General features: G+C 39.2%; 1 protein-coding gene across 5 annotated transcripts; it reads left to right on the top strand.

Annotated features, from left to right (window-relative positions):
- The first annotated feature begins 239 nt into the window (after positions 1–239).
- Positions 240–27,595, top strand: LOC133280857 (zinc-regulated GTPase metalloprotein activator 1A-like). Of its 5 annotated transcripts, none has more exons than XR_009747305.1 (15): positions 240–380; positions 1,511–1,597; positions 2,465–2,561; positions 3,689–3,780; positions 7,123–7,182; positions 8,198–8,235; positions 13,655–13,701; positions 14,453–14,539; positions 15,188–15,232; positions 20,050–20,106; positions 22,767–22,818; positions 23,492–23,560; positions 23,660–23,725; positions 25,617–25,727; positions 26,383–27,595. XR_009747305.1 is itself a non-coding variant. In XM_061475870.1 (15 exons), the coding sequence occupies exons 1-15, from the start codon at positions 269–271 to the stop codon at positions 26,439–26,441; spliced, it is 1,098 nt and encodes a 365-aa protein (XP_061331854.1). In that variant the 5' UTR covers positions 240–268; the 3' UTR covers positions 26,442–27,595. The 5 variants fall into 5 exon arrangements, 4 of the variants coding, with proteins under 4 accessions (XP_061331854.1, XP_061331856.1, XP_061331857.1 ...); XM_061475870.1 differs by having other exon boundaries at positions 25,598–25,727; XM_061475873.1 differs by lacking the exon at positions 240–380 and adding an exon at positions 399–890 and having other exon boundaries at positions 2,412–2,561; positions 25,598–25,727.

Genomic DNA, 27,595 nt, shown 5'->3' on the forward strand with positions numbered 1-27,595 from the left:
GGCTCCGCGATGAAGCCCAAAGCGCATGCGCGGAGAGGAGACGCTGTAAGCCGCTTGCGTGCCCTTCGCCAGCGTGAGGCGGTGTTGCCGCCATACCGTGCCGTGCCATGCCATATGACGTGACGTGCGTGACGTCGGGAAGGCGCGGGTGAGCGGCGGTCCGTGCTCAGGCCGCAGGGGCTCAGGGGAGGGGCGGTGGTGCCCGCCGCAGCCTGCAGCCGCCTGTGGCTGTCCCTCGGCCGCGCAGAGCTGCAGGGCCCGTGCCCTCATGGAGGACGAAGTCTGCCCCGACCTGGTCCCGATAGACGCCGGCGGCAAGGGGGAGACCGAGTCCAGCCGCAGCAGGAAGATCCCCGTGACCATCATCACGGGGTATCTGGGTGAGAAGCAGCCCCGCGGCCCTTCCCGCCGCCGGCGTGCCGCGCCTCCCGGTGCCGGGGGGAGCTGAGCAGGCGGCCCGTGGCGGTTGGGAGACCCGAGGACGGGGCTAGGCAGCGGGGGCTCCGGAGGCGAGAGTGCTTGGCAGGTCCGGCCGCTGCCCCCCTGCCCGCCGGCTGGGTGGCAGATCGCGCCCCTGGTGCTGTACAGAAAGCGGTCATCGGCGCTGCTCGCGTAGTGAAAGCGCGCTGTCCTTGCGCAGCTTCTGCCAAGTACAGCTCCGGCCATGCTTTCACAGCGATTTCGATCAGCGGTACCAGCTCCAGTTTTGTTATGGTTATGTTTGACAAACCGCGTTTTGCCACCGAACGTCAGTATATTTAACAGAATGCATTTAAACTGGGTATTTGCTGAGTTAAATTCAAACTGAATTGCAGTCGTAGAAATGTGAGGCTTGGCTTCCCTCACTTAAACCAACACTGTTTTGAGAGCTTCAAATACAGATGTGTATGGTAAGGGTAAGGTTAAGTTTAGGATCACCAACACTTCTAAAAGTTGTAACTTTCCATTACATCATACTCACAGTGGCCCGAGGGCAGGGAAGGAAGGTTGCTTTACCAAATTCCCCTACTTCTGATCTTGTGCATATACAGGGTGAAACTGTTAGTAACGTGGTATTACACAGAAGGTGTGAACACCTTGGTTAACAATGCCTCATGTAATGGCAGTCAGTAGCACATCATTGATTACCGATGACAGAAGTGCTGGTTGGAAAAGGCGGTGATAGGGGAAAGAATAAGTGCACCTTTTGTTAACTGAAACGTAAAAAGGGTTTTCTCAGGAAAGGCTGCAAAGCTGATAGAGGAGTTTTAAGTCTGTCAAGCACTGACAGTGAATGGGAAACCACCTGTCTTCTTAAGGCTGATATTTAATATCCTGATAGTTGCATGGGATCAAATTATCTTTACAAATTAATTTTTACAGTATAATAATGGAATGCAAGCTACAATCATGAAAACTCGTATTTCAGGAGAGGAGAGATTTGTCAGAGGTTGCACAACAGTGTTTGCCTTTTATTTGAAAATCTGCGCTTTTTAAAAACATTTTAATAGAAATATGATCTGTGTTCTAGGAGCTGGGAAAACAACTCTTCTAAATTACATACTTACAGAACAGCATGATAAAAGAATAGCAGTTATTCTGAATGAGTTTGGAGAAGGTATGTAAATTTGCAGAAACATTGTTTTAGCCATAAAATGACAAATACATACAAATTCTGGAAATTGAAAGCATTGTAGTTTTAAATCTGTTACTGAAGTTACTGCTTTGTGTCATTGTCTTAAGAAGGCAAAAAATCTTTTGGATAGTGTTCATAAAATAATACTATGCATTAATCTGTTTCTTACATAAATCGAGTCCCTTGGAGTCAAGGTAACGAACATATCACCCTTTTGGAAGTTCTGTGCCTCCATTTGTCCTGCTTAGTTTCAAGCAAATGAAAATGAAAGTAATGTGTTGGTAGATAATATTTTCTTTCCCTGCCTGTCAGTCACTTGCAGATCACAAATTATCCCCAAGAAAATGGGAAGGTGTGTGCTTGGTGCCAGTGGTTCTTTGAACTTTTCTGCTTTCCTTCTCGGGATTTTTAACTGTTATAGCTGTGATTTCATATCAGCATTGCTTACAGTTTGCACCAAGTTGGTGGTGTTTTCTTTGTTCGTTTTTGTCAACAAAGATGTGTACTGCTTTTCTGGTCATGGAGTCTAAATTGAAAAGTAAGAGAGATCCTTTATTTGATATGGAGGTGAAGGCTGACTTCCCGTTCTGTCAGGAAAGTTTGTGACATTTACTCTGTACTTTCATTCTGTGGGTTTTGGTCTTTGTAGAACCAGCTTGACTTTGGCTTTTAAATTTCTCATAAAATGGAAAATACTAATTTCTGAAGAACATGCCAGAAACATGGTCTCAGAATTAAAATATATAATACAAGAGTAAAAATGTATACCAACTCAAATCTTTTATCTCTTTTCCAGGTGTCGTCATGCAGATTTATAGATTAATATTGTAGTACTACTTATATTTCCAGGAAGTGCCTTGGAGAAATCCCTGGCAATCAGTCAAGGGGGAGAACTCTATGAAGAATGGCTGGAGCTCAGAAATGGCTGCCTGTGCTGTTCTGTAAAGTAAGGAACACATTCTTAGAGTGGGTTTTGGGAGAGCTGGAGAAAGGACAAGACATTGAGAATCTGGTTCCTAAAACTGGTGGTAGTACTGACCGAGATTTCCTTGTAGGATAAAACAAAAATTGGACTTTGGGAGATAGAAATTTACTTCATTTTGTTGCCTCACTGGGTTTGGACTTAGTGTCTTTCAGAAAAATAATCCAAATACTGATTTATACACCATTGGGATATTGTAGTTAAGGAGCTCTCCTTCTTCTGTATTACATGCTTTTATACAGAGAGCTAAAGATACAGGAATTTCCACGTTAAATAATCTGGGTTTTTATTTGTGTTTTGGTTAATACATGAATACTCTACACCTCAGGGTGGAGAGAGAACCTTTTGGTAACCTAATGAAATACAGAATTCCAAATTGTTAGATGATGGTCATGTTAAAATGCAGGAGTGTATTTGTTCCTTCGACATGTTTTGACCCTTTTTGCTTGAATGCTAGGTTGTTTGTGCTAAGTTTATAGTGAAAGTGATGGCCTAATAGTCATGAAAATTTGGAAGAACTTATTCTATGCCTGAAGTTGGAGTAGTAAATGGAAAACAGAAGACCCTGTTGCACTGTGTTCTGTTGGGATGCAAGAAATGCCGCCACTGCTGCAATATTTTACATACATTGGTGTCTTATATAATGCCATACATTTCTGCTTCAGGCTGACTTCATCAGCTGAGATCTAGTAAATAACTCCTCTTAATTTTGCTGTAGGTAAGGTGGAAAGGCAGGAGAACATGGTTCAGTTCTCCAGCTCCCTTCCCGCCAAACCAAATAGTCATGTGTTTACACTGTCCTGCTGTCCATTACAGGGTTTTCAGTGTTTGAAAACAAATCTTCATTTAAATCACCTTTATTATTCCTGTTGGGAGTAAGCAAATACTGTTTCAGACCAAAATAAAACAGGAAAGTACAGTTTGCCTAATATTAGAGCAGCAGCTGGGTGGCTGAGTTTTCATTGTGAATTGTAAGCCCTGACTCAGCCCTTTGCTTTGATGGTAATGACACTGTGTTCTGTGTCAGAAGATAAATGTTTATACATGTTTTAGCTTGTTTTCTCTGTTCTCACGTTTGTTTCTTCTTACAGGGACAGTGGTGTGAAGGCGATTGAGAACCTGATGCAAAGGAGAGGAAAATTTGACTATATATTGTTAGAGACAACTGGTTTGGCAGATCCAGGTAGTTCACACAGTTTTCGTAACTGATAATTATTTTGTTTTTATGAGGTGCTTGTTTGCTTACCTATCAGTTCACTGTGCAAGATGTAATCTAAAGTAGTGAGTTATCAGGCATATACTTTAATTGCTACATAGACTAAAAAGTGAATTAGATAGCTGCAGTAGCAGGGATTTGGGTGGTGTTTTTTTTTTTTTTTCAACTTACTCCAGATTGCCCCTAAAGCTCAACAGAAATCCAGCTAAAATGTATTTCTATAAAGAAAAGAAACTGGGCTTGGAGAAGAGGAGCACCCTGGAACTAGTGGTTTTCAGATGGCTTTTGCTGTTCTGTATTGTTCCTTCTCAAGTATAAATTGTTAGCATCTGATGTATTGTTACACTGATTGTTATAGAACTTGCATTTTATGAAGTCATAAAATATGCTCCAAAACAGACTCATACATGCTTCTGGTAGGTAGAGAACAATAGTCGATCTTAAAAATTTCTTGTGTACTCTTTATCTTTAGATATTTATTATAAAAAGGTGTTTAAACTTGAGCTCATGTTAGTAATAGCTATCTAAAACAATTTTCACTGAATCATCAATTAAAAATGTGTTGTTGATCGAGAGTGAAGGAAATTCTTATCAGAAATGCAATTGTTTCCATTTAGGAGACTGATGTTTTCCAGCTGAAAGCTAAATAGTTGTCATGGTAAAGTAATTTCCTTCAAAGGAAAGGACATTGATTTGGCCTCTGTTACGGACAAATTCTGTGTGAGTCAAATTGGAAAACTATTAAGGTTTTGGGAAAAAAAATCAATAGACACCAGAAAACCATTAGATGTTGTGGCCTGCTATATCTTGCATGAGTAAGCACTGTGAACAAATGACAGGCATTTGGTGTTGATGCCGAGTGATGCTTGGAGGACTGCATATTGTCATTTCAGGTGGACAGCTGTAGGTGTTAGAATGAGGTTAGGTACTGAGGTTTTTTGTTGTTTTGTTTTTTTTTTCTTCTAATGTGCTTACTTCACTTAGTTACTGACAGCCTGCCTCTAGCAAAGGTTCTGATAATTAAAAAAAAAAAGTGCTGTTGCTGCTGTCAGCTCCTCCTGCCCTTCATATTGTGCCACTGATCTATGTTAAGTTGGGTTTTTTTTTCATAATTATGATGTTTTAATTTTTTTTTTTCCTTAAGAAATATACAGCACATTCTGCAGTTGCTAGAATCTATTTTACAGGGCCATTTTAGCAGAAAACAGGAGTAGCTTACTCCTAGGCCATGTGTAGTACACAGGTATCAGGTCACAGATTCAGAATCCTTGATAGAATATGGTGCAAGTTGTCCAACTACTTGTTGATTCTTTTTGCTCAAGACTCAGCAGTTTAGTAATTTTCTGTTTTACATCCTCACAAGATTACAGATTATGGTACAAAGACAAGAGAATACTACATGTTTCATTATTCCAGAAGGATCTCATCTGGATGGAAATTCAATGGATAATGAGGCCTAATATGAAAAAATACTAGAATCATACAAAATAATTCAGTATGTTAGGAGGTCCTCAGTCCAACCTCTTGTCCAAAACAGGATCAGCTATAAGAAAAGACCAAACCCTTTGGGATATCAGGTCATATATCTCCATCCTCTAAGGATAAATTTGACACAACCTTTCCAGGCAACCTGTTCTGTGCCTGCCTTTTCATGGTGAAAAAACGTTTTGCTGATAAATGTTGTCTGGACCTTGCTTAGTTCTGCTTACTACAGTTGTCTCCCATCCTTCTCCCACAGTCTGGATCAGTCTTCTCAGTGACTCACCTGTAGGTACCAGGGAGGATGCTGTTAGATTCTACAGGCACTTTCCTGTCTCCCAGGCTGAGCAAATGCAGTTCCCTCACCTCTCCTTGTAGGGCTTGTGCTCTGTCCTCAACTGTACTGATAGTACGCTTCCTGTATAGGGGATCTGTGTGCTGGAAGTGCTAGCCAGATACGGACTTGAAAGTGTTAGAGGAAAATAACCTGCTTCAGCCATGCTTTTGTTCCAACTGTCTGGGGTGGTTTTGGCCTTTCTGATCCATGGGTACCCTGCTTGCTTGCTTCCTGCCTACCAGGATGCCCAGGGCATTCTCTGTAGACCTGCTCCCCAGGCAGTCTGTCCCTAGCCTGTGTCATTGCCCAGGGCTCTTCATTCCTAAGTGTATTATTACTCAGTGTTTTTTCTTGCTGAATTTCATCTGTTTCTTGTTGGCCATTCCCTCCTGTCTGGCCATGTCCCTCTGAAAGATAGCTCTGCCCTTAGATATATTAGCTGTTCCTTTCCAACTCTCATAGTCTCTGCAGTCTTGACAAGCATGTCTTCTGTTCCTTCTTGGTTCCTGGTGGATGTTAAACAGGACAGGTTCCACCCAGAACAGAACCTGACTTACTACTTTCTTCCAGTTAGGGTATGACCTGTTAATTGCAGCTTTATAGCTTAATTATCAACCAGTTTTACCTAGTTGTCTTTTCATTTAGATTGATAATGTCCCAGCTTGACTACTAGAATGTCTTTGAAGCAATGTTGAAAAATCTGCTGGAGGTGATGTAAACGGCTTATGGTACTTTACCCTTGTCCACAAATACAGTAATTTTATCTTTTTTTTTTTTTTCACAGAAAGCCAGATACAGCCTTCCCAGACTGATCAGGCATGATTTACGTTCCTAAATTCCCCTTTCAGTGCAGTATCTAGTTGCAGATTGAACATGCATTAGACATTTCTTAACTCAGTCTATTTTATCTAAAGCCAAAAGCTCTTTTATTTTTATTTATTTATTTATTTATTTTAAAATCCTGTTGATTTAAGATGTAAGGAACTATGGCAGAGGTCATAGAAGCCAGTGAAGAAGAAGGGGTCCCTAGGAGGGAGCATATTTCTTAAATGTCCTAATTCCATTTTTCTTTAACTGTTTTGTATGTTGTTGTTTTTTTTCCCCTGTATGTGTTCCATGACCTAGAAACTAGCTGAAAGGTGAATGGTGGAGTACAGAACTTCTTAGAAAGAGTGAGCCGTGGAGTATAGTAATGACATTTAGTTGATACTACTACTAAAGGTAGTTTAGCCAACTTAAATTGCATCCAGATTTGTGAGATTTTTAAAGCTTTTTGTAGTCCTAGCTGATGATGTATGCACAAGTAAAATGTTTGGTAGCTGTTGTTAGGTCAAATGTGTGGTGGGTATTTGAAGTCTATGGTGCATTCTGAGTTTGGAAGAGGGGAGTTTCAAGTACAGCACTACAAATAAGAATTTTTTAATGAAATGTCTGCATATTAGTAGTTTACTGGAAAATGTAAATTTTGCAACTGAATTTACTGCAATTCATAGGAGCTGTGGCCTCCATGTTCTGGGTTGATTCTGAGCTGGGAAGTGATATCTATCTTGATGGTAAGACATGCAGATTTTCTAACATATTGACATTCTGTATCTTGATTTAATGTAATGTATTTTTATAATTTAAGGCAAGGTTAAAGAAAATGTTTGAAATGTCAGAAAATTATTTTGTTTCTCAAATCCCCAAATTTGACCGCAGAGATTCACTTACTGATTCCGGTGCTCATTTGTCTGACTATGGTGAGCTATTTCAGTTTACTAAATGGAACAAAAGTTGTGTAATGCTTTGCTAAGGGGTCAGATACAGAAACAGTCTTGTGATTGGAGGGATGGAACCCGTCATTAGATGTTATAAAACATTATTTAGAAGTTTTTTTCCTTTTTTTTTTTTTTTTTTTTTTTAACTCTTAACCTGTAATCATCTGGTCTCCTGCCTTTTATTTTCTACTTTTTTTGTTGTACTCTGTTAGCTCTAGTATTTGGCTGTGTTCCAATAAAAATCCGAGTTCACTGTAGTATGAATCATCACTAAATGTAGTTAAAAAGCTTGTTGAATGATGATTTTTTTTTAATGTAAGCAAAACAGTCTTGTTTTTTGACTTAAAAAAATACCTTGCTAACACTTTGATTAGTCTGTGAAATACCCATCTAGCCAAGCAAACAGTTCAATAAGAAATGGCTTCCTAAGTTTCTGCCAGAGAAATTCTGCAGATTCCTGGTTACTTACGATGAGAATAGCCGCATACCTCAGTCAGTCCCTGTAATTTGTTTCAATAACCTGTAAAATTTGCTTGTTTGCTGTTGTGAAAGAAGGGGAGAGGTATCTACCTTGTAAGAATTTCTCTCACCTGGTGTGATAGACTTTTTTTTTTTTTTACACAAATACAAATTACAAATAAGAAAATAATTAGGTAACAAGTCTAATGCTCAGATATACTGCAAGCATTGAAAGTATGATAACAAGTTGTAAATGTGATACTTTTATTTTTGTAGTTGTACAGGAAGTTTATAAATTGTTAAATTGTTAAATTCGCCAGACATTTCTATTCCATTTAATGTTCTCTTTTAGGTATTGTGTCGGTTGTTGATGCAAAGCATGGATTGCAGGTAAACTACTGGAATTTTTACACAGTTTAAAACTGCAGCATAAGAACAGCTATTGCATAATGTTCATTCAGATGAATTACATTGTTTTACAATAACTTTAATTCTTACAATGAGGTTGTATTTCAGTTGCTATGGTACATTAGTGCTATATTTTGAATGGGAACAAGGAAGTACCAATACACATAGGAATTCAGATTCTTACCAACACTGCAGCATGTCTACTAAGAGTTCTCAGGATGCTAGATACTTGATTCCTTCTAGTTCCATGACTTCACTTAGAAATCTTGGTTGTATTCTAGATAGGTATTTGGATTACTGTAAAAACAGTGGAGAAATGTGCCTTACAGAGTGTCATTGGCCTAAGTTACTTGAAGAGAAACCTCTGAAGAATGGGCCTCTGATACTGATGTGTTAAGGCTCAAATTGGGAAAGCTAATGTAATGGCAAGTGGTGTGTGTGGTGAGGAGAGATGAGAAAACCAGATGTCTAGATATCATTTCAGATTAGAGGGTTACTTCATTACATGGAAGCAGACAAAAAGAGCAGGTATTAGACTAATCTATATGATATGTAATATAAAAACAGTATTGAACCATTAGGATAGCAGAAATGGTGATTAAATCAAATACTTCAACTGTGTTTTGTTTTGGTTTTTTTTTGGTGTTGCTTTTTTTTGTTTTGGTCTTTTTTTTTGTAATAGGTAGTAATAAATATAATTATTTGCAACTTAATTAACTTAGGAAGTGACTGATGACTTCAGTTAGGTACTGATTTTGCAGGATTCAAAACAAAAGTGACCGTGAGGAAGGGTAAAAAATCCCCAGGGTAAAAAATACCATCATACTGTGGAGCTGTTTTTAATGTCTCTGTAATGTCTGTAAAAAGTTGAGAAAACTGAGGAATAATGGTTAAAAAATATGGAAGTGACCCCTCCTTTGTAATATTTTTTTTGTGTGTGTGGACTGTTTGGATTTCTTGTTTCAGTGGAGGTAATCTAACAGTTGATTTACTGAAAGGGGGCAGTCCTGTCCCCTCACCATATTGTGTTGCACCGGGATAGAGCTAATGTAACCTCATAGCAAGCCAGTTTGTCAAGTTAAGCCATCATGTTTTGCATGGCCTTCTGTGGAGGAGTTGGTAGAAAATGTAGGGGAGGGATGAGAGCTGGTTTGTGTTTTTAAGCAGGAGCCAACTTTTAAATCAGCTGAACTATCACAAGAAGCCACAACAAGTCTGAAATTACTCCCCTTTTTAGCTGGGTGCCTTCATACTACTTTGGATGTGTTTTACTATTTGCGAAAATGTTGTTCTGTTTATCTTTCTCTCCATGCAATGCTGATTTACTGGTTTCAAGCAAATAAAATCATGTTCCACACAGCAGCCCTGAATTATTAATGTTAAAAGATTCATGTTTAAGCTTTCAAGTACTGTCAGAGACAGCACAAAAATGTTTTGAAATATTCAGCATTTCTATCCATTGTTATTTTTGACAGCTTAATGAAAATGCTTATGTTATTTAATCAGTACAACACAGACATCTGTTCAGAGTAGCAGAAACTTCCAACTTTTTCTGCCAAGTAAACTACTTTTGCTTTGTATAAAGGACTTGATAACTTATGCAGTTCCTCTGGTTGCAAAGCTTGACCTCAACGGCTGCTTGTGATTCAGAGAATTTTGAAGCCATGCAGGTAATGAGATTGAGGTAACAGGCAGCAGTTTAAGGGTGTCATGCTTCAATTAACCAACCTGTTACAAGGAAAGCTGCCAAGTAGTACCCTGTGATCAGTCAGCCAATAGAAACTGAAGTGATAACTGGTATCATGGGTTGTCACTAATGGATTTGTCACCCAGCAATCTGAAATACTCATTTTATTTTATTATTATTTTTTTTTAATCAAGGGCAAGCAGTTGAAGTGCCAGTTCTCTGCTTCGCAGACTTGATATTTGGACAGAACAACAAATCTGACAACATTTAATTCAATAGAATCAATACACAGAGGATTACAAACAAAAAGTCAAAGGAGACGTTCCCGCCAAGTCATCCTGTTTTTATGCTGTGCTTAGGTTGTGCACAATTAGGAAATAGTTTAGGAGTTTTCTTTTCCTTCCTTCCTTCCTTCCTTCCTTCCTTCCTTCCTTCCTTCCTTCCTTCCTTCCTTCCTTCCTTCCTTCCTTCCTTCCTTCCTTCCTTCCTTCCTTCCTTCCTTCCTTCCTTCCTTCCTTCCTTCCTTCCTTCCTTCCTTCCTTCCTTCCTTCCTTCCTTCCTTCCTTCCTTCCTTCCTTCCTTCCTTCCTTCCTTCCTTCCTTCCTTCCTTCCTTCCTTCCTTCCTTCCTTCCTTCCTTCCTTCCTTCCTTCCTTCCTTCCTTCCTTCCTTCCTTCCTTCCTTCCTTCCTTCCTTCCTTCCTTCCTTCCTTCCTTCCTTCCTTCCTTCCTTCCTTCCTTCCTTCCTTCCTTCCTTCCTTCCTTCCTTCCTTCCTTCCTTCCTTCCTTCCTTCCTTCCTTCCTTCCTTCCTTCCTTCCTTCCTTCCTTCCTTCCTTCCTTCCTTCCTTCCTTCCTTCCTTCCTTCCTTCCTTCCTTCCTTCCTTCCTTCCTTCCTTCCTTCCTTCCTTCCTTCCTTCCTTCCTTCCTTCCTTCCTTCCTTCCTTCCTTCCTTCCTTCCTTCCTTCCTTCCTTCCTTCCTTCCTTCCTTCCTTCCTTCCTTCCTTCCTTCCTTCCTTCCTTCCTTCCTTCCTTCCTTCCTTCCTTCCTTCCTTCCTTCCTTCCTTCCTTCCTTCCTTCCTTCCTTCCTTCCTTCCTTCCTTCCTTCCTTCCTTCCTTCCTTCCTTCCTTCCTTCCTTCCTTCCTTCCTTCCTTCCTTCCTTCCTTCCTTCCTTCCTTCCTTCCTTCCTTCCTTCCTTCCTTCCTTCCTTCCTTCCTTCCTTCCTTCCTTCCTTCCTTCCTTCCTTCCTTCCTTCCTTCCTTCCTTCCTTCCTTCCTTCCTTCCTTCCTTCCTTCCTTCCTTCCTTCCTTCCTTCCTTCCTTCCTTCCTTCCTTCCTTCCTTCCTTCCTTCCTTCCTTCCTTCCTTCCTTCCTTCCTTCCTTCCTTCCTTCCTTCCTTCCTTCCTTCCTTCCTTCCTTCCTTCCTTCCTTCCTTCCTTCCTTCCTTCCTTCCTTCCTTCCTTCCTTCCTTCCTTCCTTCCTTCCTTCCTTCCTTCCTTCCTTCCTTCCTTCCTTTCACTTTTGCCAATCAAATCACGTTAGATGCCTGATAATTTCACTTGATGAAAAAATAGTTTTCTAGTTTCTTTTTAAATTTAAGTATCTCCCTTGACAATTTCATTTTCATTTGATATTCCGCTGACTTAAAACCAAATTTTAGAACAACATTCCTGTTATGTTTAGAGCTCATGAAGGAATGCACAGGACTGATCTTCCCAGAGATGTAAGGTGTAAGTTGTGAGCTCTTACTAATGCTACAGCATCAATTTAAATTTTTACTTCCTCCAGGTGCGTGAGATACTAATCTCCTGGAGATTGCTGCCTTCATGGCAGAGTAGGCAGAAAATAACTCACAGAATCATAGAATTAGCTAGGTTGGAAAAGACCTTCAAGATCATCAGGTCCAACCATTACCACAGGTCCAACCATTACCACTAAACCCATATCACTGAGGGACTGATCTTGATCTACATGGTTTTTGAACACTTCCAGGGACTGTGATCTGCAGCTTCCCTGGGCAGCTTGTTCCAATGCCTGAGCACCCTTTCAATGAAGAAATTTTTCCTCATATCTAATCTAAGCCTCTCCTGGTGCAGCTTGAGGCCATTACCTCTTGTCCTGTCACTTGTTTTGTGGAAGAAGAGAATGACCGCCACCTCACTACAACCTCCTTTCAGGTAGTTGTAGAGACCAGTATGGTCCCCCATGAGCTTTCATTTCTCCAGCCTAAACAACCCCAGTTCCCTCAGCCTTTCCTCATCAGACTTGTGCTCCAGACCCTTCACCAGCTTTGCTGGCCTTCGGAACAGAGTATTCCAGATATGGCCTCACCAGTGCTGAGTACAATCACTTCCTTGGCCCTGCTGGCCACATTGTTGTTGATACAGGCCAGGATGCCGTTGGCCTTCTTGGCTGCCTGGGCACAACGTGGATCATGTTCAGCTTTGTCAATCAGCACCCCCAGGTCCTTTTTCATGAACAGCTTTCCAGCCACTCTTCCCCAGGCCTGTAGCTTGGTATCCCTCAGGTATTGGTGTTGGGACTGGTCTTGTTCAACATCTTTGTCGCTGACTTGGACAGTGGGATTGAGTGCGCCCTCAGCAAGTTTGCTGATGACACCAAGCTGTGTGGTTCGGTTGATACACTGGAGGGAAGGAATGCCATCCAGAGGGAGCTTGACACGCTTGTGAGGTGGGCTGATGCCAACCTTATGGAGTTTAACCATGCCAAGTGCAAGGTCCTACACCTGAGTTGGAGCAATCCCAGGCACAGCTACAGGTTGGGCAGAGAAGAGATTCAGAGTGGCCCTGCAGAGAAGGACTTGGGGGTGTTGGTTGATGAGAAAATGAACATGAGCCGGCTGCAGTGTGCTTGCAGCCCAGAAAGCCAACCGTATCCTGGGCTGCATCAAAAGGAGCGTGACCAGCAGGTCGAAGGAGGTGATCCTGCCCCTCTGCTCTGCTCTTGTGAGACCTCATTTGGAGTACTGTGTGCAGTTCTGGTGTCCTCAACATAAAAGTGACATGGAACTGTTGGAACAAGTCCAGAGAAGGGCCACGAGGATGATCAGGGGGCTGGAGCACCTTCTGTATGAAGACAGGCTGAGAAGGTAGAAGGTTGGGGCTGTTCAGCCCGAAGAAGAGAAGGCTGTGTGGAGATCTCATAGCAGCCTTCCAGTATCTGCAGGGGGGCTACGGGGATGCTGGGGAGGGATTCTTCATTAGAGACTGTAGTGACAGGACAAGGGGTAATGGGTTAAAACTTAAACAGGGGAAGTTTAGATTGGGTATAAGGAAGAAGTTCTTTACTGTGAGGATGGTGAGGCACTGGAATGGGTTGCCGAAGGAGGCTGTGAATGCTCCATCCCTGGTGGTGTTCAAGGCCAGGTTGGACAGAGCCTTGGGTGACCTGGTTTAGTTTGAGGTGTCCTTGCCCATGGCAGGAGTTTGGAACTAGATGATCTTCAGGTCCTTTCCAACCCTAGCTATTCTATGATTCTATGAATATAATACAGTGTTTGAACTCTTTAGCATTGTAATCATAAAATTCGTTAGAAGAGTTTTCATAAAAGAGATTATAAGCTTTTGTTATGGTGACTGTATAAATGTGCTTTTCTGCCATCATTTTACAGAAAAATTCTAGATGGACTTCCTTTAATTGGAAATGAATTTAAATGTCATTTGAATATGATTAAGCCAAATATTTTCTATTTTGTCTAGCACTTGACAGAGGAAAAGTCAGAAGGCCTTGTCAATGAAGCATCTCGGTATGGATGTATAAATTAATTTTAAATATCACTGCTAGGAACTGCACTGTATAGAAGTCCATTATAAATGGCTTCTTTTATAAGGTATTTTTCTCCTCCTTTGCTTTAAACCAAGGTACATTGGTGTAATGAGGTAGAAAATAGAAAAGAGACTTCATGCTCCATTTGGTCTTTTTTCCAAGATCTGGCTTATCTAATATATACTTTCAGAGGAATGGGATTTTACGTAAGTGAAGGGCAACCACCTGTGTTGGGGGGAAGAAAGAAATGCATGCTAGAATCTATCAGGTGTTCGAAGTAGAACTGGAGCTGGAGGAATAGTTTTTTTTGCTAGATACAGAGCCGCAGTGGTTAAGGATAATTATAGCAATAGAAGTCTTCATGAAGCAAAGAGACGTCAAGTATGACTTTACAAAGACTACACACAAGTGAAATAGGGGCTTGTGAAGTTCATGAATTATCAAGAGTTTTGGATTGGATCACATTTTAAAAAACAAACCCCCCAAAACTAGCAAGTAAGTTAACAGATTTCTGGCACAGAAGAGCACTTCAAGGAGAAGCCAGTAATACTTTATTCACACTCCATGATGTGCTAGTTTGATTAATACTTGCCTTTCTGTACTAGCAATACTCATACTAGGTTTTTTTGGGGGCACTGTGAGAGAGATGGTATTTCTGCCTTACAGAAAAAGTAGTTACTTGTTCATGTTGTCTTTTTTTTTAATTTTTTTTTTTGTTCCTTAATAAATAGGCAAGTTGCATTAGCTGATCTTATCATCATCAATAAAACAGATTTGGTTTCAGAAGAAGAGCTGAATAAAGTCAGAACATGTGTCAGGTATGAAGCTTTTGGCTAACTGTTGACACTTTACTGGATCAAAGGTTATTTTTATTTAAACTCAGTTACTTCTTTATTGCTGTTAATACAGAATTAGGTCTCACAACTGACACATATTGTTAGTTCAGAAGGGACAAGAGTCTGTCCCTTTCTAAAGGCATTTAAATACTTTTCTTTGCGTACATAATTTTATCAGGTTGTCTCTCTAAGCTCTCTAGCTGCCTTAGCTGTCTAGCTAAGATTTAATGTTACTAAGGACAGGCCTTTGTATTATGTGCCCACATTTTTACATTTGTGGGCAGCTGTTCTTATTTTTCAGAATTAGCATCAGGTCAAAAAAGAAAAAAGTTCTAGCAGGTAAAGAATTCACTAGGAAAAGTGTATCATGAGAAGTTTTGAAGAGGAAAATGCTATTCACTCCAGTAGTATTTTGTCAGAACTTGTAAAGTGCCCCAGCCTTTACTTAGGAAATGAAAAAGTCTCAAAGCCAAAGTAGTTTGGGATGTTTGTTGGTTTGTTCAACAAGTTGATAACAGGAGTGGTGTTATTATTGTGGTGCTATTTCTCATGCTACTTTCCATGGTTAATTTGTTCAAACAATGTATTCTAGTTGCATTTTCATCTAAAGATTTTTCTATTTTATTTTAGGTCAATAAATGGACTTGGTAAAATTCTAGAGACACAAAGATCAAGGTATTAAATGGCCACTATTACTAGGTACTAAATCCCGCTGCTTTTGTGACAGATTTAATTATGCTATTAGATCAGTTTTCTTAAAGGAAAACTATTAAGTTAGAAATATTTAATATTTATTTTACAAATAAGCATCTAGATGGAGGATTTTTTTTTTTTAAAGTAAAAATGTATTTTTCTTTTGTATTTTTCTTTGCTACTGTTTGTATTGTACACTTTAGTGTGTGTTTAAAGAAAGATCCCTACTAATATGTAGCTTGGTTTACAGAGCTAATCATTAGTGGGTTTTAGTTGACTTTGCAAGGTGACTGTAAACATTTCTATATTTTTTAGTTACATGAGAAGTGGCTTTTACAAAAGCTTGGGCTTTATATCCCCCCCATTTTGTTCTAAGTCTTTTTATGAATATGGCTTTCAATTATTAAAGTTATATTTTAGTTATATTGCCATTCATGGAGTGATAGCATTTGGAAAGTTCCTGAAAAATGCTAATACAGGTGAAGTTTAATTTGCTTCAGCATTTTTCTGAAATGTAGTCAGTTTTTAAGGGAGTGTTAAAAGTAGAAATTCAAAATTACTTGCAACTTGTTAATAAGATAGCAGCTTGCAAAGCTAAGTTGTCTCTGAGCTGATCACTGACCACATGCACTATAAAGTTTTCTTTCTGTTGTGTCAATTGGAGGGTTTTTCTCATGGTGGTTCCTGCAAATAAATTGTTACTACAAAATTACCTTGAAAGCGGTGCACACAAGTTTATAAGAAGGAAAAGTAATTGTGTTTGTTTTGCTGTTTTTCATTGAAATTCTGAATCAGATTTTTTACTTAAAAAAAATTAAATAGGGTATTCCTAGGCACATTAGGAGATCAGTGTGTCTTTCAGACTGCTGGGGCTAGTTTGCATACTGTTACATGACATATTTGACTATATTAGCATAAACTTTCCTATAATACAATTTCCTGCTTTTAAGCTATTTTGAAGGGAAAATAGTAGACATAATCTTGATAAAATACACTTGGCTTTTTAAATATAGTTGGAAATGGCAGAGAAAAATATTTGCTCTGCTATTGCCTGATTAGATAGGTCTGATTGAAGTAGTGACGGTCAATGGCAGCCTGGGCTGCAGTGACCACGAGATGGTGGAGTTTAGGATCTTGTGTGGGAGGAATAGAATACCTAGCAAGGCCACATTTCTGGATTTCCGAAGGGCCAACTTTGGCCTCTTCAATCAATTGCTAAAGGAAGTCTCATGGGAAAGGGTACTGGGTGGTAAAGGGGCTCAAGATAGTTGGTCAGCATTCAAGGACCACTTCTTCAAAGCTCAGGATCAGAGTGTCCCAGTGAGTAGGAAGTCAAGTAGGGGAGCCAGGAGACCAGCATGGTTAAACAAGGAACTGCTGGGCAAATTCATACGGAAAAAGAATCTATGGATTATGGAAGGAGGGGCTGGCCACTTGGGAGGAATATAGGACAGCTGTTAGAGGATGTAGGGAAGCAATTAGGACAGCTAAGGCCTCCTTGGAACTTAATCTGGCAAGTCGGGTCAAAGACTTCTTCAAATACATAGTGAATAAAACACAAGAAGCAGTATAGGCCCACTGCTGAATGAAGTGGGTGCCCTGGAGACAGAGGATATAAAGAAGGCAGAGGTGTTGAATGCCTTCTTTGCCTCTGTCTTTACTCCTGCAGACTCTCCCTGGGGGACCCAGATTCCTATAGCCCCGGAAGGAGTCAGGATAAAGGAGGAGTTTGCTTTGGTAGATGAGGATTGGGTTAGGGATCAGTTAAGTAATCTGGACATCTATAAATCGATGGGTCCGGATGGAATACACCTGTGGGTGCTGAGGGAGCTGGCAGAGGTCATTGCTGGGCCACTCTCCATCATCTTTGGTAAGTCGTGGGAAACAGGAGAGGTGCCTGAGGATTGGAGGATGGCAAATGTCACACCAGTCTATAAGAAGGGCAAGAAGGAGGACCTGGGTAATTATAGACCGGTCAGCCTTACCTCCATCCCTGGAAAGGTGATGGAACAACTTATTCTTGACACCATCTCTAGACATATCAAGGATGAGGGGGTCATTAAGAGCAGCCAACATGGCTTTACCAAGGGGAAGTCATGTTTGACCAACCTTACAGCCTTCTATGAGCAAGTAACTAGGTGGATGGATGATGGTAGAGCGGTAGATGTGGTTTTTCTTGATTTCAGTAAGGCATTTGATACTGTCTCCCACAGCATCCTCATAGATAAGCTAAGGAAGTGTGGGCTTGATGATCAGGTAGTGAGGTGGATCAAGAACTGGTTGGAAGGAAGAAGGCAGAGAGTTGTGGTCAATGGGACAGAATCTAGCTGGAGGTCTGTGATTAGTGGAGTCCCTCAAGGGTCGGTGCTGGGACCAGTGCTGTTTAATATTTTCACCAACGACCTGGATGAGGGAACTGAATGTACCCTCAGCAAGTTTGCTGATGATACTAAACTGGGAGGAGTGGCTGACACACCAGAGGGCTGTGTTGCCATTCAGCGAGACCTGGACAGGCTGGAGAGTTGGGCCCAGAGGAACTTGATGAAATTCAACAAGGGCAAGTGTAGAGTCTTGCATCTGGGGAAGAACAACCCCATGTATCAGTACAGGTTGGGGGCTGACCTGCTGGACAGTAGTGAAGGGGAAAGGGACCTGGGGGTCCTGGTGGATAGGAGGATGACCATGAGCCAGCAATGTGCCCTTGTGGCCAAGAAGGCCAATGGCATCCTAGGGTGCATTAGAAAGGTTGTGGTTAGTAGGTCAAGAGAGGTTCTCCTCCCCCTCTACTCTGCCTTGGTGAGGCCGCATCTGGAATATTGTGTCCAGTTCTGGCTGGGCCCCTCAGTTCAAGAAGGACAGGGAATTGGTTGAAAGAGTCCAGCGCAGAGCCACAAAGATGATTAAGGGAATGGAACATCTCCCTTATGAGGAGAGGCTGAGGGAGCTGGGTCTCTTTAGCTTGGAGAAGAGGAGACTGAGGGGTGACCTCATCAATGTTTACAAATATGTAAAGGGTGAGTGTCAGGATGATGGAGCTGGGTTTTTTTCAGTGATGTCCAGTGATAGGACAAGGGGCAGTGGGTGTAAACTGGAGCATAGGAGGTTCCATGTGAACATCAGGAAAAATTTCTTTACTGTGAGAGTGACAGAGCACTGGAACAGGTTGCCCAGGGGCGTTGTGGAGTCTCCTACGTAGGGGATATTCAAGGCCTGCCTCGACAAGTTCCTGTGTGATGTACTCTAGGTTACCCTGCTCTTGCAGGAGGGTTGGACTAGATGATCTTTTGAGGTCCCTTCCAACCCTTAGGATTCTGTGATTCTGTGATTCTGTGACCAGCAAGTAGAATATGTATTTTGTTTGGTAACCCAGGGTTTTGAAGACAAATGTTTATCTGCTTTCAATCTAAAGATCAGCTCAGCTTACATTACCAAAAATATTAATCTTGTTAATGTTTCTATTGGTTTTAACTTATCCTGATCACTGGAATGTTTATGCTTTTTTTGAAAAGATGCACTATGAAAATCATTCTCTTTAGTGATTATCCTGTTAGTGTATAAGGATTATTCTCATACTGTTTTCATTACTTTCTTCAAGGAGCCTAGCCTTGTGAAACGTTTGAGTAGGTTTGACAACTTCACACTGTATTCTTGTTAACTTGCAAACTGTTAAAGAACGAGCAATATTATAAATCATAAATTCTGCTGCTGAGAAGTCATTTACTGTTCTTCTAGAGATCCTCAGTAAATAATTTCTCATAAGTCATCATGTGTCTCTTACATAAAAAGTAATTTTCTTCAATATATTTATTGTCATCTGGGACTTGTGTTCAAAACAGCAGGTGTGGATAAACTTGTGAGCATTACTTGAAATCAAGCTTTTAATGTTCACCATTTTTTTTCATGTTTTAATGTGTAAATAGTCACTCTAGATTATTCTGCGAAATTTAGACTTTTGTTGTCCTCTTATGTAAATTCAGTATTACTATAGTATTTCATAAAGTTGTTGTATTAGGATAATGCTACTGTCATTTTTCTCTGTAAAGAGAGGTGAGAATGCTTGAGGACTACACGTTAAATTTAACCAGGAATTTGTTCTTATGGTAAATCTTGGATATTTACTCATAGCTAATCTTGCAATATCAAAATTTGTCTTATTTTTGAGACTACTATTATTTACAATTTTTGTGACATCTGTACAGTGTGGAGTTTTTGCATCTAATGTATGTACTTGGAGTGCAGCCTGAATGATTAAAAGACAAAACAACAAATACTGCAATGAGATGGAGTTGAAGAGATACCATTGTAGCATTTAGAATTGAAATTCTTAGTAGTAGCACTTTCTTTATAGCATATTTCAGTTTTGTTTGCTAATAGCATGTCAGTATAAACTGCATATATTCCAGGGGTTTGTGTTTTGATAGGGTCTGTATTAAGGATGGAGAATAATTGCTGGGAAGAACTTCAGGGTTCCTTTTCCCATTTAGGAAAAATCAGTTATTCAGGCATCCATTATGAGTGATTTTATCATCTTCCTTGGAAATACCTTGGGTTTTACTATATTTTTAAGAATAATGTTTCTGTGCTTATATATTATTGTGTAAATAAGCACTGCCATTTCCTTGTAGGAGACAGTACCATCCACTAACATTCAAAAATAAGTCTAAGGATTGATGGCATTGGTATGATAGACAGGAAAACTAATATAAGCTTCAGTAAACCATTTCAAAAATAATTATTTAACTATGCACAATATTTAAATATAGCAAAAATACAAATCTTGCTTTCTTTCTTCTGTTTAGAGTTGATCTCTCCAATGTCTTGGACCTGCATGCTTTTGACAGTTTATCTGGAGTAAGGTATGGTAATAATTTTGCTGTGCTGTCCTGCGTTAGAAATAATGTCTGTTTGTATAAATACATGCATGAAATACATGGCTAAAATTTCCATCTGGGTTTCTTAGAAATTCTAGCTTTCTCACTTGTTTAAAATTCTCCCTTTATAAGTGGTAATCTGAGACTGAGGTTTTTTCCCACTTGTGTGCAAAAAGGTTTTTTGACCTTGTAAAGTTAGATGAGCCAGAGTGTGCGTGGGTGGTTGGCTTTTTCCCCGGTTAAAGTTTTGCTTTGATACTAGTATTGGAGTAGTTTATACGCTCTCCACTGTTTTTCTTAAAGTACTTAAAAGTTTTCTCACTTCATGTCATGATGGCCTTGAGGCCTCCTTAGTTTTTAGAGAAAAGAGTGAGGGACTGAGGTTCAACAGCAGACAAAGCCACAACAAATTCTGGTTACTGTGTTCTATGTTCTTGTTTCTTTTTTAATGCCTAATGTGTGTTTCAGCATGCTAGAGGATGGAAAAAATAAAATTGGAGGTGAGGGGAGAAGGGCTTTCTGTTTACTTCGCGTGCTGAAGTTGTTCAGCAAAGAGAGCAAGGATTACTGGAGAGATCAATAAAGGAGGGAATATGTAACTGGGGGCAGTATCAGCTTTGGTTTTCTTCCTAGATGCACAGTGTTCACTTCAGGTAAAGGAATGTAGCCACTTCCTTATTTACAGAAGGAAGAAATTGCAGAAGATGCAAGCTAGTAATCTCTAGTAGATGGGGTGCGCTCATGGGATTTCCCAGTGAAGTGGTGCAGTACTATCCTTGCTCTCTGCTGCCCTTTCTGTTTGCTGGCACTGGCTTTTGAATGATTTGTGAAAAGTACTGTTTGAAGAAAGTTAAGGGAGGAGGAAGGCCAACATATTTTTCATGGACAGTAGGTAACTGTTAGGTCATAAACCAGATCATAAATGTCCTGAGTTCTTATGATGGATCAGGTAGCTAAACTGACTCATCCTGGAACCGCACAACACAGAGAAAGCATTAAGAAGATGTGAACCAGAGAAGGATCGTTCTTGATAATGGCAATTCACAGTTAGATGTGATTAGCTGTAATACTGGATGGCATTCTGCAAGGTTTACTAGGAAGTGCTGTGCTCTGCAAATCTCAGAAAGTCCTTAAAGAGTTAATCAAAAAACCCCACAACCTTTCTTGCTTTCCTCAGTCTGTTCTCACTTATCTCACTCATAGTTCCTTTAGAGGTTCTCAATATTTGGTATTAAAACAATGCAGCATTTAAAGACAAATTCTAAGAGCACCAAGAAGGTTGTGGACTGTTTAAGTGAAGTTCTATTTCTTTCGTTTCTATTGGACCTCTGTACAGTTTTAAATTGTTTACCCTGGTATTAGTTCATGTACAGAAATCCCTGCCTGAAGTATTAAAGGTGTTTTCTGCCCTATCAAATGCAGCAGAAAAACTCTTTGAATTCAGCACCATTTGAGCACAAGTAATATGCTAGTACACTAATAAAATTGTCCTTTTAACTGCATATTACAGAAGGGATTTCTGTCAGCTTAGCAGATACAACATCCTATTGGTGTGACTGTACTGGTAGAACCTAGTACATTGCACGTGCTCTGAAGTGACAGGAAGCACATCAAGAGTTCTGGATTTTGTGGAATGCAGTATGAAAAAAGTAAGGCAAAAAACCCGAAGAAGATGCAAGAAGTAGGAGTGTATAAATGTTACTTCAGTAACAGTCATTACCTTTTCCACCATCATTGAAGGCTTCTTAAAATTTACGGTCATCAAAGTAGAAAGAGATTTTTATGGGCAATCTTTCCTGAGAGCACCATAGTGACTTTGCTGGGGTATTCTTTCTTCTGCATATTGGACATAAGAGAGGAATGTTCTTCGGTGCAGAAAACAGTATTTGAAGAAATCTTGCACTGTCTTGCTTAAAGATAGATGTGGTTGTACAATCTAAAGTTGCAGTAACTTTTTATGTTGTCACACAAAATGATACTGTAAGAGCCTGGATCTTAGTTTACAAAAAACGTCCCCAAGTTCCTTTATGAAGTAAAGAGGAGTTTTAAATTTATGAATTTATGAAGTCCCCAAGTTCCTTTATGAAGTAAAGAGGAGTTTTAAATTAGCAAGCACACTGCACAGTCGGAATGAGCTGTATGGCAAAAGTTGAAATGGAAGCTGATATATAGGATTCCACTTACTGCTACAGCTTTGACATTTTTTTTTGTCTTTTCAGATCATTTTCCTAGAGTTGGTTCTTTTTTCTGTGGGCTTTTTTTTAAATCAACTTCTAATAAATTGACAAATTCTTGCTCTCACGATATAGTTTGGCTGTTGTTCCTATACAAAGAAATATCAAGGCTGTTGTACTTCTGGAAGTGTTTATATTTAAAATCCCAAAGATACTGCAAGTTGTCACTAAAATCTAATAGTATTTAAAAAAATAACATTCTAACACAAATGATCAACTAGGTCAAACCAATATAGCTAAACATCTGTATTTTGAGATTAAAATTGAATTAACAGTTGAGGCTTATTCTGAGTGTGCAGTCTAGATTTTTTAGTTTAGATCTGTTTTAGTTTTGCTTTTCAATACTGCTGAGTGTTTATGAAATGACATTTTGTCTATCCCACTCAAACACAACATTTAACTTCTTTTCAGTTTGCAGAAAAAGCTGGAGCTTCTGAAGACAACACATGCACATCTAGACAAGGTAATTAGCAAAAATACTGCTTCATCTTTTTGTAACAACCTTGTTAGAAGGTTGAAGATTTCAGTTAGGAAGTAATGTGTTTTAAGATCTTTGGAAGATTATATAGAATACAGACAGGAATGTGCTTTGTTGTAGATTTGTTTGCTGCTTTATTTTTGAAATCTATTCCTACATATTCTATTTATAAAAAAAAATTTATGATAGGCAAGTATGGATAGTAGAAAAGATGTTGATTATTTTCTGTCCGTTAGAATTGTGATGAAGATCAGAAATTGTGACAAAGATCAGTATCCTAAGAAAATAAAATTCTTAAACATATTTGAATGACTGAGCTTACTAGCTTTAAATTAAAATTCTTAGGCTTTCTTTGAGAACAGACATCAGCTACAGTGAAGAATTATATGGTAAAAGCTAAAGGCATTAAACCATGCAAAGTAGTGTGTATGCCTCTTGAGTGCACCCCTAAACAGAACCAGATAGTATTACATAATACAGCAATTTGGGGCAAGATGGAAGTGGATTGTTTGGGGTTTTTTGTTTTTGTTTTTTTTTAATTTCACATGGGTATATAGTTGCTTTTTTATTAGGCCGAGTTAGGAAATGTAATTAATTAATTTATGTAGTGAAATATGTATTCAAGTTGGTAATAATAACTGGGCCTTTCCATTTGCAGGGTATAATTACAGTGACATTTGAAGTTCCAGGAAATATAAAAGAAGAAAACTTAAACCTCTTCATTCAGGTAAGTAATACATCACTGTCAATGGAGAAATCATTGTGGCTGTTTATAAAAAATCATCCCATGCCATTCTGTTTATGAAAACATTTTTCCTTTTCATAGGATCTTCTGTGGGAGAAGAATATGAAAGATAAGAGTGGGCACACCATGGACATCATAAGATTGAAAGTTAGTCAGAAATGGCCAATTTCTTTATGCTTTATCTCCGTTACACCTAGAAAACTATGGTGTGTTGTCAGTTACAGACTTAATCAAAGGCATTACTGGATCACTGTAGTAGCACAGATAAAATGGAGAACAGTAGTTTGTTGTTGTTCCGTGTAGAAAGAGTTAGTTATCTGCTGGCTGGTGGAACAACTCAAAAGGAGAAAGCTGACAGAGAAGCAAACATTGATCTTACTTGTTTAGAATTGAGAGGGAAGATACACAGTCCTAAACATCAGTGGCAGAGGTAATAATCAGGACAGAGTTAAAACAGTTTTCTGTTTCCACCTCCATTGCTTTGAAAGGTTCCATCCATCTCACATAAATGTCTCCTTATCTAGGGATTAGATACTGTAGATTGGTTGCCATATATTGCTATTTGTAATTGTCGTTGGCATAATATGCAGAAGTTGAATTTGGCATAACATAGCAGCGCAGTACTAGTTGTGGTATACACTTACAACTTCTTGTAATTCAAGATATATTGTAATGCAGAATATTGTCAGCCTGTAGTTCTAAAGATGTAGCCTGTAAGTATTCATCTTCATGGGTGCTTCAAATGTTTTTCAGTTGGCATGGTTTTGAGAGGAGTACGGGTGACAATTTAGGATATTTTTGTTTTCCTTACACCAAGTAGCCAAGTAAATCATTAAAAAATAAGAATTGAGTTTGTCATTTAGTAGGCTGTAAGGAATGCAAGAAAATACACTCTGGTTTGCTTTCTGAGGACACTTGTGCATCATGGATAGTGACATATTTATTTTAATATCATTGGAAGAAAGGTTATATTCTTGCTTTTTCACTAACAAAATGGGAATATCCTTGTCTTCCCTTTCCTGACAAGTAGAAGAAAATAGCCACTGATGCATCTTAAGCCATCTGAAAACAGTACTGCTATGCATAATAACATTTTTTATTATTTTATTGAGCATTGGAATCACAGAAATTCTGTAGGAGATCTGAGGCTTGTAATAATCAGCGTGCTTGCTCTCAGTCACATACAAATACACTAAAGCAAATGAACCGCACATAATTATGAGTGGGTTCCAAAGTTTGTTGCTTATCTTACCTGCAGTCATAATCATTTTGGTGGTAATAGAAAATTTCAACTAATATGTCAAATGCAGACCTTTTTTTTTATGAAAGATTTTTAACTCTTTTTCTTTTTTTTTTTTTTCAATTTTATAAGCATGTAAGATATGTTTTATAGAATGTGTTCCACTAAAATATTTTATGAAGTTGTGCGTGAAGTGATGAAAACTTTTTAATACAGCTTTTGGTATTTAGGTCAATGAGCTGACTCTGACAGTATGCATTTCTAATTCTATTGCTAGTTGGTTTACTTCACAAATGTTTGTTCATTCTCCAGTATTCAGGGATTCTGATTCAGTATAATGAATGTGCTGACTATGACAGCTTATTCAGAATAATCTGAAGTCAAACATTTTTGCTCATTTTACATCATCTTTTTTTAGTAGTCAGTCTTTCAGGTACTCATGTGTCAAACACCATATATATATATATTCCAAATGGCACAGTAGCTCATGACATTTTATTTTTGCTCAGAAATGCAGGTACTGACCAAATGAGGAACAGGAGGCAGAGTATGGCAAAGAGTAATGATTAGTCTTTAATAAAATAAAGAGATGTGAGAATGGTGGATGTTACAACTAGACATGATCATACTACATGGTTATTTTGACTAAAACTGGTGCATAGTTGCCAGAAATATTTTTCCCTGCTTGGCCTAGTTTCAAAGCTGGGCATTTTTTCCCCTCTTAAATATTTCATTTTAAAGATTTATTTATGTATCCTAACAGTTATTTTTCTGATAAGGGACTGGTATCTATTCAAGGCAAATCTCATCAGGTGATAGTCCAAGGTGTCCATGAGCTCTATGATCTAGAAGAGACTGCAGTACCCTGGGAAGAAGGCGAAAAGAGAACAAATAGACTGGTCCTAATAGGTAGGAAGAAATTACATATCTCTTCATTTGACTTTAAGAAGCTGTTCTTTCAGAAGGTAGTCCTGTGACTTGTCCAGTGAAAAGCAACTGGCCTGAACTGACCAGAATAATTGCAGTGAGTATGTTCAGCACAACCTCCAGTCAAAGTTTTATCCATCAAGACCTCTTGCTGTTTTATATTGTAGCTAAGAGGAATCGATGGTATTCCTTTTGGTGACACTAAAATAAAAATACATAATCATATATTTGGTGATGGGAGTGCTTTGAATGTTTGATTGAATATTCAGTAGCTCTAAGGTGATTATAGCCATTAAAACGTATAAAATATGTTTTTTTTTTTCTGTAAAGCTGTACAGAGGCCAAGGCTGTACATTTCTATTTCCTGCTTACTACTCTTTGCTTTGCAAAGTGTTTTTATGACCAGAAAACTCCAGTTTTTCCTCTTTTCCCTTACTTGCACAGTTTGAAGTCTGTTGTTGCCTGTAAAAGCTAAAGTTACTTTGTTACCTGCAGCTTAATTTTAATACTGCTGTTCTCACTCATTGGAATAATAAATATTTTGTTTGCTGAGAAGACTGGCAGATTGCTACTTGCATGCATTTTTTTTTTTTAATACATTGTAAAATAAAGTTAACTAATTTATTTCTCTTTACAGGCAGAAACTTGGATAAGGAGGCAATCAAAGAAGTTTTCATATCCACTGTCATGGTGTAAGCCCAGCGGGTAATTCAGCACCCTGCAACCATTCTCTCTCCTCCCCTTCTCTCCCCTGCTGCGGGTGGGATGGGGAGGAGATTTGAAAGAATATAAACCCCACAGGTTGGGATAAGAACAAAATCCGAAGTGTAATACAAAACCACTACTACTAGTAATAATGGTAAGGGAAATAACAAGGGGAGAGAATATAAAACTAAAAAGGGGGAAAAAAGCAACCAACAGTAAACAAAAGTGATGCACAATACAGTTGTTTCCACCAACTGATACCCAGCTCAACTCAAGCAGCAATCTGATCTTCCAAGTGACTCCCCACAGTTTATATACTGGGTATGATGTGCTGCGGTATGACATGCTGTGGTACCCTTTTGGCTAGTTCGGGTCAGGTCTCATGTCTCTGTTCCCTCCAGGCTTCTCATGCCCCTTTTCACTCGCAGAGCATGGGAGACTGAAAAGTCTCAGGTGAGATCAGGGTTAAGCATTACTGAGCAACAGCTAAAACACCAGTGTGTTATCAACACTGTTCTCAGACTAAAGCTGAAACTCAGCACTGCACCAGCTACTAGGAAGGAGAAAACTTACAGCTGAACCCAGGACTGTCACAGTGAGAGAGAAACAAAGAAATGGTTGACATCAAACTACAAAAAAGATGAAATGTGTGTACTTAACCCTGCAAGACTTTTATGATGAAAAGACTGAATGAAATGCAGTATAGCAGTTTCTTTTTCCTCTTTCAGTTTACGCAACAGTTAAACCCTGACGTCCTTCTAAGAATCTCAGGTGACCTGCTGTAGGACCTCTTATAGTCTATGGTCAAACACAGAGAACTCAACATTTTGGATCTGGCTTAAAGTTCATTGAATCATAGAATCACAGAATACTTGGGTTGGAAGCAACCTTCAGAGGTCCTCTAGTTCAGTCCCCAAGTTACATCAGTAGCATCATGTACCTGTGCAGAAATGCAAATAGGAAAAAGGCTGTTGACTGTGCTGTGCATCAAGTGTTACATAGGAGTATGGTAAACTTGTTTGAAGCCTAGTGCCTTCTTCCAGCTAACTCTGTTACTGCTGGAAATGAAGCAACAGTGATTATTGCAAGTGATGTAATCACAGTAAAAAGTGTTTAGAGTTTACTATTAAACTGTCTTCCATCTC

The sequence above is a fragment of the Pezoporus flaviventris genome, unplaced genomic scaffold, assembly GCF_033815535.1.
Source record: "Pezoporus flaviventris isolate CSIRO_AGI_PZ_B2104156 unplaced genomic scaffold, CSIRO_AGI_Pfla_v1 ptg000090l, whole genome shotgun sequence".
Lineage (NCBI taxonomy): Eukaryota > Metazoa > Chordata > Aves > Psittaciformes > Psittacidae > Pezoporus > Pezoporus flaviventris.